This window comes from Patella vulgata, chromosome 2 (assembly GCF_932274485.2).
Source record: "Patella vulgata chromosome 2, xgPatVulg1.2, whole genome shotgun sequence".
Lineage (NCBI taxonomy): Eukaryota > Metazoa > Mollusca > Gastropoda > Patellidae > Patella > Patella vulgata.
In genome coordinates, this window is record NC_065880.2 from 23,290,404 (window position 1) to 23,302,216 (window position 11,813).

General features: G+C 38.2%; 1 protein-coding gene across 1 annotated transcript; it reads right to left on the reverse strand.

Moving 5' to 3' along the window:
* Window positions 1-1,415: 1,415 nt before the first annotated feature.
* On the reverse strand, window positions 1,416-5,489 carry LOC126811131 (zinc finger protein Noc). The gene is made up of 2 exons (XM_050536612.2): window positions 5,164-5,489; window positions 1,416-3,222 (listed from the first exon to the last, which is right to left on the reverse strand). Exons 1-2 carry the CDS (start codon window positions 5,221-5,223, stop codon window positions 1,780-1,782), a joined length of 1,503 nt encoding a protein of 500 aa, XP_050392569.1. The 5' UTR covers window positions 5,224-5,489; the 3' UTR covers window positions 1,416-1,779.
* Window positions 5,490-11,813: the final 6,324 nt, after the last annotated feature.

Genomic DNA, 11,813 nt, shown 5'->3' on the forward strand with positions numbered 1-11,813 from the left:
TTATATGTAAACTATTTGTTCTTTTTTTTGGTAATATTAACAAAAGCTGCATAAGTCATTCACCTTTTGATGTTAAGTATAACCAGCTAATAATCCAGATTAACTCATAGCGGATCAGATTAGACGCCTTTATAGTCAACATGTCAAGGTTACCACTTACTGCAGCAATATTAATATAGCTATTTCAAAAATCGAGGAATGGCGTGTATTCGTCTTGTAGATGGAATGACTGGAAGAGAGGAAGTTGGCGGATTGGTAAATGAATGGAGGAGAGAGAGAAAGGGGGGATACTTAATAGGGGCTTAGATAATCTCAAATAATATAACACTGATAAAGTGAAACGATTATTCTATTTTTGACAGTCAAAAGCTGGCTCGTGTGATCCATCAGCGAATGGACGATTCGTTTGGTGGACCTAGTTTTCGGACACCGAAATTAAATAGTAGCTAATCGGTTACGGTTAAAATCCTTGGTGCCTGAAATATTGGTATCTCTGTGGTTGTTAAGAGGAATAAATGTCTAACATTTTGGGTTCTATGTTTTGTCGCTAAAAAAATTTTCCCGGACAAATAATGACATGACAAATCTGTTTAGGAGAATGTCACTCCTCGGAGTAAATCACATGCTTCATGAGAAGGCTTTCGTGAACAGGTGTGGGGGCTAAAGAGGACACATTACCAATGGTCACCAATCTACATCCTTACCACTTCCGGTAACGGTCGGACTGCTGCTGCCTGGGGGCACATAACCCATGCGTCAATTTGCGTCACAAACGCACTCCTTAGAGACACGTATACCGAGGAAAGGGTCTTTTTCCTGGACAATGTTTAATACGAATTCAATGAATTGCTTTATATCTGTCAAAGGGTGTTTGGCACGGGGGTCCCCATTTGGTACGTGGTTGTATCAATCCAACAGAGCAATTTAAATATAACATAGCTCTCTTCAATGACGTCTCCAATTGTTACTCAGTGGTGTAACTGTTATCAGCTGTTTTAACTCAATAATACATTTAGTAATGTTCTGAATCCTTGGAATTCTTTATATTTCGTTCCAAAAGATTGCACCATGTACCCATTTCTTTTGTCCGGTTTAGTTCATAAAACATTTCAGCAGAAAAGTTGGAGCTTAATATGCGTATGGACATGCATATATTCTTTTAACTACCGTGCTTTAGAAAAACGACAAATGCGTTAATTTAGTTGATTCCAGGCTTGATTTGAGTTATTAATAGAATTCGGGACATGACCACATTTTGTGCCATACAAAATACCAATTCCCTGTTAATCCCCCACCCCTCAAACAATTCATTTTATTTCGTCACCTTTGTGCAAGATCAAATTCTGCAGATGTCCAAATTTCTGATTCTGCATCATAATGCTCTCAAATATTTAATAAGAAATGAAACTAATAAATAAAATAATCTAGATTTAATGGCTTAAATTTTCAAATAGAATTTAATAAAAACTTTTCAAACATATACAAAACATCTCAACTATACATATTATATATCTATAATACATAATTTATAGTTTTTACTGGGACAGCACCATTTATTGTCTACATAGATTTCTTCAAGACAACAAGAGTGTAAATAGTCCTGCATCACATTATTAAATAGCTTTCTTTGTCTCATAAATAATCATTTTAAAGTTATATAAATATTTGATTTCAAAAAAACACTTTTAACATAACAACTCTTCTATGACGTGTAGATAGATGTAAGCTTTAGGTGTAATATGGCACATAACATAGATGATATAGTTAATTAGTAACAGCTCAAGGAACGGCGGCTCCTAATCTCGGTCCGTACAGAGATGAATAGGGTGGGTAGTAAGCACTCAATGGAGGGAATTGTTGAGCTGATGGGGGAGCAGCTACACTTCCAAGAGGGGACTTGTATGGGTGATAACGGCTAGCCATTAATCCAGGACTTAGACTTGTGGGATAGGCTCTGCGTAACGCGTTGGGACTAATGGGTGCAGAGCCTCCCAAATGAGCCAAACTTGCAGAAGCAGCTGATAGAGCTGAAGATAAACCCAGTCCATAACCAGCTGGTAAACCTGATTCAATACTCGATGTATGACTTCTTAAATGTTGCATGAGTTCTTCTGAAGAATTAAATCGTTTACCACAATAATCATGTCCTGAAACCCAGTTACACACATATGGTAGTCCTTGATGGGCACTTAAAGCACTATGGGGATGAGCATAAAAGGAATGTAAAGGTGAAAGTCCTGCAGCACTAGATTGTAAAGATGAAAGTTGTGGATAAAACGACAAATGATTTCCATGGAGTCCCATGCCCTGTGAACCAGCAGCTAGTCCTAATAAAGCTTTTTCATGAGCACACTGTGAACATCCTGGGGTTGTACAAGTTGCTGAAGTATGGGATGTTTGAACAGTTAATTGACAATTTGTACAGTAGGGATCTTTACACACTGGTACTAGAGTTGTAGCACCTGATGGGGTTCTAACACGAGTATAACTCACATAAGGGTTCATTGAGGCAGCTGCAGCAGCACTGGCTTTTAAAGCTGATTGTTGGGCAGCTGCAGCTGCAGCTGACGCAGCAGAGAGTCCTTGTACATGTAGACCCGAATGTGCTAAAAGTTGGGACTGGTAAACAGCAGCAGCTTCTGGTGATATTCCATGTAAAGATAAACCGGGATAACCTAGCGGCGAAGACGCATGTAATCCACTGTACAGAGGATGGTTGCTTGGTTTAATACTCCCATATGACATACTTGCTTGGGAATATGAAGGTGGAAGCGTGGCAGATTTGCTATGTATAGGAGTCGATGTTGCAATTCTGGAATGATGATCATGAATTTCTTTTTCCCTCGACTGAGACCATGTTGGAGTAGTGACCGGTGAACTTTTACTGCCAGTGGAAACTGGCCGAGAATGTACAATTGGGCTGGGTTCTCTCATCTTTTGATCACGTGTAGGGCTATCACAAGTATCGTTCGGGATTGGAACAAGTGGGGGAATATCCTTAGGCGGAACAGTTCTGAATCCAGGTTTGTCACCTTCTTTGGGGTGTTCTTTCTTCACACTGGGGGAAGTATGCACTTTCTTTTCTAGACTGATAGGTTTGTCCCCTTTATCAGCATCTTTTCTGTCTTGGGGGACACCGTTAGCTTTGGGTGGAGGTACATCTTTACCAATGCTACTGCACGTCTGGGCCAAAAGTGCCAGTGGACTCTTTTTAACGTCTAACTGAAAAGATAAAATAAAAAGACTAATGAGTAAATGTTCGGTTTTCATTGGGCAATTTGACTCGAATTCAAAGACAGTATATTTCATGCATTAAATTCAAAGTCAGTATGTTTTATGCTTTAATTCAAGGTCGGACCATGCTTTATGTTTTAAATTCAAAGTCGGCATGATTTATGCTTTAAATTCCAAGCCGGTATGCTTTATGTTTTAAATACGATGTCAATATGCTTTAAATTCAAAATCAGCATGTTTCAACATTTTCTTTCTTCGCATAAGGCATTTGATTTCTGTCAATGACGAGACGTTTACTGGCGATAAATATACCGTTCACACAACTGACAATAATTATTGACAAAAGTCAATGAGGGCAATCGTTGTTGGACATCATGTAAGTGGATATTTAACCCTTTTATCGACAGTTGCTTATAAAGAATCGATACGCGAATTCTTCTTATTGATTTCTGACAACTAAACGAGCTGATAATTACCACATTGTTAAAGTAAATCAAGGCGACATATCGACGAATTTTCTCGACAAATATCATATCAGCGTCTAGTAGAATATCGAACAATTACGGCTTCAGCAATTTAGTTGAGCGACAATACGGTTGACAAAACAAATGTTATTAAGGAAAGTTGGGCTGTGCGGTGACTCACTCATACTGGTCGCTCTCGTCTATCTATACCTAACGGTCCACGTATCTACATGGTTCACTTGGTGGCTTTGAGTTAAATAAATAACCTAGACTACCGTTTCTCGTGGCGTTCCCTAACTGATTTTCGTCGAAATGTGGCCATTTTGTATATTTGTTAGCCATGAAGACAAATTTACAAGGGGAATGCCCGTTACTTGTAGCGAAAGAATGTTTCATAAGATTATTCTCCCTCAATGTAAACGCTATTTCGTTTTAGCTAACGCCCCATATACATGTATGATAAAAATATAAGTATGAAATATGTGAACCTGAGTTGCTAAGGCGTTTTGTTACAAACTATGTCGAGTAGAAATGATTTTAATACGAGATAAATATATAAGTTATAAAAAATGAGGAACAAAACAATAAGAAATTCTGAATTCATAAGAATTGTAAGAGCTTCGGGCACATTTTAAGTAAAAATAGAAATAGTGAAACTATGGATTGCCTAATTAGTTAAACATTGAAGAGTATGAAGTGTACACCATGAATCTAAAGATAGATACGGACGGAAGCCCCTTTCAATTAAAACAAATCCCAAATTTTGAAACAATATTTTGTAGATTATAAACAAAAATAGACATAAAAGTACATCGTTAGTAGGGCGTGGGAATCATACAAACTGCCATCCAAATATTTTGAATTTGGCAGCGTCCATGACCCTAAATGCCAATGTTACACCATTAAGTAAATATTATATTGTATTTCTACGATAGATTTGCTCATTTCACAACTGACTCATCCATACTTTGACCCTTTTCTGTCAAATTCACATCACAATTTCACAATACTAGTATACTGTAATTGTACTTAAAGGTACCTACAGCTATTTTAGCCTTTGATTGCGCGCCGCTCTATATGGATTATATATAGAAGTGACTCATTGAGAGCCGCGTTGAGTGTGCCAGTCCGGCTAGTCAACCGATAATAGCATTAGATGAACATTTTCAACTGTTATTGCTGTCAAAATCAGAGAAATTTGAGAAAACAAATAAGAAAATATGTAGATGGCTAGTCTAAAAATAAAATTACCCTGAAAGCATGTAGTTTTCAATACGTTTTGGCACACACTTTAATCTAGCTTGAATTGTTCCTTTCAGTTTCATATGAAATTAGCCCCTTTTACATCATTAATGGTGGATTCTGTCCTTATAAAGGCTAAAAAGTCGCCAGATCGCGACTAGCTAGAATCGTGACAGACATTAAGCATTTAAGCTAACCATATTTTAAAAAAAAAATAACTTACTGTTGTGGGTAATGGGTGTAAATAATCCGCATGATAATGCATATACTGTGAGGAATTCATCGTTGAATAACAGCAAAATAATCCAAACTATGGTTCAAAGGAGCATTGGTATGTAGTACGGTTAATCCAAGAAACAGGGTAAAATTGAACGAATGTAGGCAATGATTTTAGAACTCAGACGTTAAAACCCTTCACGCTATATAACAGAGCTTCTTCTCTCTCAACAACTGTCATACATATCTCTTCGTACCGAGTGTAGGGCTGATTGAAGCACGCCGCCCAGCGACAAAACATGAGCCGACAACACTTGTAAATTACTTCAAGATGAAACGGTTTTACCGCCTGCCAATGAGATCGTAAATAACGGTCGACACCTCACTGTGATTGGCTGGCTGGCCCGACATGACGTCTCATATAATAAAAACGATTCACAATGAATGATATCTGTTGGGAATTCAACCAATCAGAACGAAGCTTTCTAAATACATGGCAACCATCCAGCCGTCACCTCATGGCCTCGCCATCAATCATCTTGATGACCTAGCTGTCAATCAAGAATGATTTATACCACGACGGGCTGTTAATGTATACTTTGTAAAGAGGCAAATAAAGCGATAAAAAGCTCCGAAGTGGGAGAGCTAACAACGACGCTATTGACTGTATGCCAGCATAGATTAGATTTTCAAGACGGTTTCATGAACCAAGCAGACCGGAGGAAAAAAAAGATGGCGATCTTTTTGTAATAACACGCAAAAACAGACGGTTCGAAGTCGTTTGTTAATCTAATATCAGACGATAGTTATGGGAGATATCTGTTAACTTCAGAATAATGTCATGGGTTCTAAGTTGGGTTCAAATAATTGTTTGGAACACTTTCTGGGTGGGAAACGAACTGGATGTTCTAGTATGTATGTTGGCTTGTCAAGGGTTGTGTTATCTAGGTAAAAAATATTTTGTGAGTCTCTCAAACACATGGAGATATACATGTATTCTTTTATATTGGAATTCATTTGAGCCCGGGGAAAAAGGAATGTATCGTGACACTAATGGTCTAATATAAGCTCTGGACTGAGATCAAAGCCGACAGCATATTATTGCAATCCTTATCAATCAATCTAAGCCAAGTAGGGGTGTTTGAAAACAGATTGAGATAGACATGTTGAAAGACCTCGATGCTCAATGTTGACAGACAGGACAATTAGGCGGTAAGATCAAAGAAGTTCTCAACGATCCTTATCTGCTATAATAAACACGGTGGGTAACCAAGCCTTGATGGCTATCTCACAGAGGCCGGATGAAGAGATAGAAAACACTTAGTCCTTGATTACACCATTCGACTTTCAATGGTTAAATAATTTATAATCTCCGCCTCGAACTCAGTTTGGTAATTTATAGCCAGAGTACGTGTTGTAACTACCCCTCCTTATTTTAAATCCTCTTTTCCCCAGGGGACGTCACACTCATTGTCTTGTATACCGGTCATCCCGTCTAGATAATGAGTTGGGTTTGATTTGTGACCTCCCTAATTTATTTCCCCCGCAAGGTGATTATACAGGCCCTTGTTAAACCCTTGCCTTTCTCTTCTTACAAATATCACATTGAACAAAGAGAATTTACGAGATTAGTAGAATGTATATAGATTAGATCTAATGACGTGACACGAAGCAGACGACTGATTTACGGACTGTTGGTATCAACTAATTGTTAGTGTTGCCAGGTTATACGGGTTAACTATATTTTACGTCTAATGGTCTTGGAATGCGTCACTTTCAGAAAAATAATTATGTTGTTGTTCATTGGAGTTTAGACAGTGGTATACCAATAACGTAGGTTTGAATCAAAATTTCAGTCCCATGTACATACTGGTGTGCACGTAAAAGAACCCTTGACAGTTGGACATTTGCCGCCAAGCAAAATTTCCCTCCATAGCACACTGTGTGGTGTATGTCTTCTTCATCAGCAGCAACTAAGAAGCTTAACCCCATTTCATTTGCGTTCATATGGTCATATTTACAGGCAGAGGGGGCATTAAATGAATGAGCGCTGGGTTGGTGGGAGAGCAGTATATGGTCATATTTACAGGCAGAGGGGGCATTAAATGAATGAGCGCTGGGTTGGTGGGAGAGCAGTATACATCATCTCGAACAATAGAGTACTCTAACATGGATAAGAAAATGCGACAAGTATATTTATCCACATATAGACGCTATACAGTTTTTATAGGTATATTTCAGTGATTAATCCCTTCTAAACTACAATACTATGAAATACGATTCTCTATTTACAGATAAGATAAAATAAAAGATAAAATATATTCTATTAACGTGTCACCATTTACAAAGATATGATGAATATCAAATTTGTGAACATTCGCCATCCTTTAAAGACAATATAAATCACATCAAGTCGAAACAAGTCAGTGTCATCTATAATCTTCGCTTAAATCTTTTGATGAGCAGCATTGTAATCCGATTGAATCCGAGCCAGAAGATTACCTCCTGTATTTATTTTGCTTTCATAGGTAAAATTAAATAATCAATTTGATCGTGGATTAAGCCGCGCAACATTGGATAATGCTCGATAAATGGTAATGACAACCAGCGACTTTAACACATGTACTGCGTTCCGTTTCAAGTTTCCCGAATCCATAAAACACTATGGAAAAAAGGCTAAAAAAATATAGTTCATTCTAGTCAACATGGCATTTGAATCCCAATATGAACCAAGCCTTCGTCTATATTGGATTCCAAAAGAACACATACATTTGAAAGTAGTTAGATATAATCACTGCCCACAAGTGCTAAAAATGTCTCATTGATGATAGTTAAGTCAGCAACATAGAATTCTAGAACGCAGTGGCCTTCACGTCGGAAAAGGCGGTCACTATTATCCATTCCACTGAACATTTCTTTAACATTAGATGTCAAATTTAAATAATCATTTAGAATAATATTCCATGCTATAGCGTCAGGAATCTCATCAAATATTATATTATTCATCATCCTTCGAAAAACAGAGTCATGTTTCGTCATATTCGACTAAATAATCGAGCAATTATTGAAATAAAATTAACCATATGTTAGTCCCGAAATGACCTAGTTTGTGTCGAGTGGACGTTACCCCCCCCCCCCATTTCTCTCTATATATAAATAGAGCAATTCGAATACCCGAACCCGCCCGCCACCCCCATGCCAGTACGTGAAGATGTTTCAGTTTCAGTTTCAGAAAGGAGGTTTAGTGGACACTCCCTGTGTTAGACTATTAATTTGTCATAGGATTGCACAATACCACCACTGCATTAGAGAATGTAAAAGTCATTGGGTCTATATAGTATGTTGCAGTAAGTGTACGAGGAAGTTGTTTTGAAGCATGGTGTTGGGCAATAAATCAGGAACTGTAGCATCCATAATTCATTGAGATATGTTAACAGATAATTTATATACGGTATGCGAGAAGGAAACAATACGGAAAATTTATGCCGCGTACAATATTTCACGAAAGAGTCATGCATGTTGACCATATCTCACTTTGAAAGTGACGCAGGGGACATGAATGCTGGGTTTCTAAAGCGACTATTTGTTTAGCACATGACGGAAATAACCGTAATACTACGAATCCGTTAAATCTGAAGAGTGGTTTACTTAGTAAAGGACGAAAGTCCACAATTCACGAAGAAATATGCTTTGTCGGTTATCCCGAATCAATGGGGTCGATCGAAGATGCCGCTGGCGAATTCAGCAGATATCAAAAGGCTCCTTTGTTTAATAATTAGTTCATTTAAATACATAATAAGATGAATTCATAACCGCGTACTTCCCAATGAATTATTAAAGATTTCGTAATTTGGTTTAGCTCATTGGGTATTCGTTCCACGTCACAGGGTACTCCCCAACGCAAGAACTAAATACATCCCGTGGTGTCCCGGGTATAACATTTTATGAAGCATCATTGAATTAACGTGTGCTGAACGTCATGAATTAAAAAGCTGGAAAAGAAGCCTGATGGGGGTAAAATGAGAAGTAGAATATGAGCCGTTTGATATGAGATACGTCTCACATAAGGTTTGATCCCACGTCTATCAAGTACCGCTTACCCTTCCTATGGCGTTGGTGTCATCTCGCCAATGTTCGTTAACATCAAACGATTATTTCTCCGCCATTTTAACATAACTGACAAGCGAGTGCGGGGATGTAGCAAAGTTTTAACGAGAGTGGTACAGGCGGCGCAATGAGCTATAGCGACCTGGCTCGCCCCCTTCTCAAACTACTGAAAAATGTGCTGAGAAATGACAACCGTGCATGGAGACGTGACCCTCGAGTCTTCACCCAGTTATCATCGTGTAGAGACAACCCGTCAAATGTCGATATTTGATGGAAGGCCGACCCCGAGGTCAACAACACGCTTCTTTCAGGTGCACATGCGCCATCACTTGCTATCACCGCAAAGCTTTGATCTCGCGACCTCTGACACCGCCACGAGATTTGAAGAGTTGGGCGATTTAGTTAAACCCTCGGCTCGATGCATTGCTACATTTATATCATGATCGGGATATAATCTGCGAGCTAAACCTAATATTGAAATAGCATCCTGAATAATAAGAGGTTAAGCAACCTTTTAATAATTGAAGATATTATTATGATAAAGTTTCAAATATCAAGTATAACGACCATGAGCTCTCATGTCTTGACGCCATATTATTACTTAGTATGTATTATGGCGTATACATCAAAGCTAGTGGTTAAATGTCCACCATTTTTTTCAGGTGATATTAAGTGCAAGAAACATCGGTGCAGGGCGTGTGGACACCGCGACCTCACACTATGCCGAATAGCGCCGAACTTCTCAGAACCTAATACCATCGGCCTGTCAATCATGTGAACGTCAAATACCATTTGATTGACACATACCGTATTGTCTTTGATCTTTTAGTGGTCTTTACACTCGGGTTCTGTGTTTGAATACCAGTAAAGCCAGGCATAGAACAGGGGCGTGTAATGTAAATACCGCCTGTGTTTATTGTAAATGGGACTGCGAGAAACTTGTGTGGAAGTTGTGCTTGTCTGTGATTATTCGGCATTACCGTGGGCGCCTTGCACCTTTATCTTAAGGGCAACTTTTGGTCTACATCCTGTCGACAAAACCTTGTTCTAAAATGTATTGGAGAGGTGTTGAATGTTAATTAGTATGTTGTTGATTTTTCACAATACGTCTTCAAACATTATTTTCTCAACATTAAATTGCACATATACAGAGTCCACAAACCAAAGCTTATCAGGGGGTGGTAACAACACACCAATGCCTTTCTTTAAAAATTCGCCGAAGGGCAACAATACCATTGTAACAGTCACATTTACACCGCTTGAATAGTGCTGAAAAGGCGCTAGTCGATTTTATAAGGCGTGTCAACAGACCCTTGGGCTAACTCGCTAATGCTGTTTGTTACATATTTAAAGGTGACATGAAAAACTTAATTAGAGTGAAATGTTGGGTTAACTGTTGTAATTTATTTGTGGCTGGAGGTGTATCGAGTTTTGTATGAGGTGATGGTGTCACAACACGAGATGCTATTACAATGAATACATGTACTTAGATAGTTATTGAGATGTATTAGCACATACAAGTTGAGCAGGTGGGCTTTTAATTAACACTTCTACCTGACTAAACAGAGCAGGTGAAATAATTTTTAAAAAAACCCAAAATCTGTCATAATCGTCCACAAGTTTCTGTTAATCTCTAGGATTAAGATAATTAGGAATTAACTATAATCCTATCATTATTTATTAATGATGACGATTACAAATTAATTAGGTGATCCACTTGGTGTTGATTTCAATTGTATGTGAATTTCTCAATCTGTAATATAGTCGGTTACCGCATAATACTTTAGATGAACAGAATACAAATCAGAATCCACTATTTCGAACATTGGAAATTTTTTCTTTAATCTCCCTGATCTTAGTTATCTGCGATATCACCCTAGTTGAAAGCGGACGTTAAGCCCGAAATCAAGTCAAGTAATTGAAAGTTTACTGTTAATTATAAAGTACTGAAGCGGTCGTATAGACAAATTTACACTTGGAGATTGTATTTAGGAACTACTTTGAGATGTTATCAAATCAGACATGTTTCCTGTTGACACATTATTTCTACAAATTATTCTTCCGCCACTCAATACGTGAACGCTAGTCACGATCCATCACAATCTCTTCTGTGGATTTTATCTGGCTTTATGTTGAAAATGGACCGTTTCCGTGAAAGTTGCATGCACCCAATTTGAAAACATAGCATACATTTTCACAATGGGCGATGTCCGAACCAGGTTCGTTCAAAGAGAAAGAAATGGGGTTTAACATACACTCTCACAAACTTGGTTATTTCGGCAATAACATGAAATAATTTCATTTCAAAAACTGGTTGCGCGAAGGGATCTGTAGCAGTGAGGCGAAACGGGGCGACCCAGAGGAGAAAACCCACGAGGTTGGTCAAACGACTCTGCTTTTTGTGAAAACCACGTTCTCGTTAAGTAAAAACTTATTGAGAACCATCAATGAGTACGACCTGGTTTCATGTTGGTTTATGTACATTTGTTGTTTTCAAAGCGGATGTTGAAGTTAGTAACAAAGTTGTTTGTTGTTCCCATAACACACAGC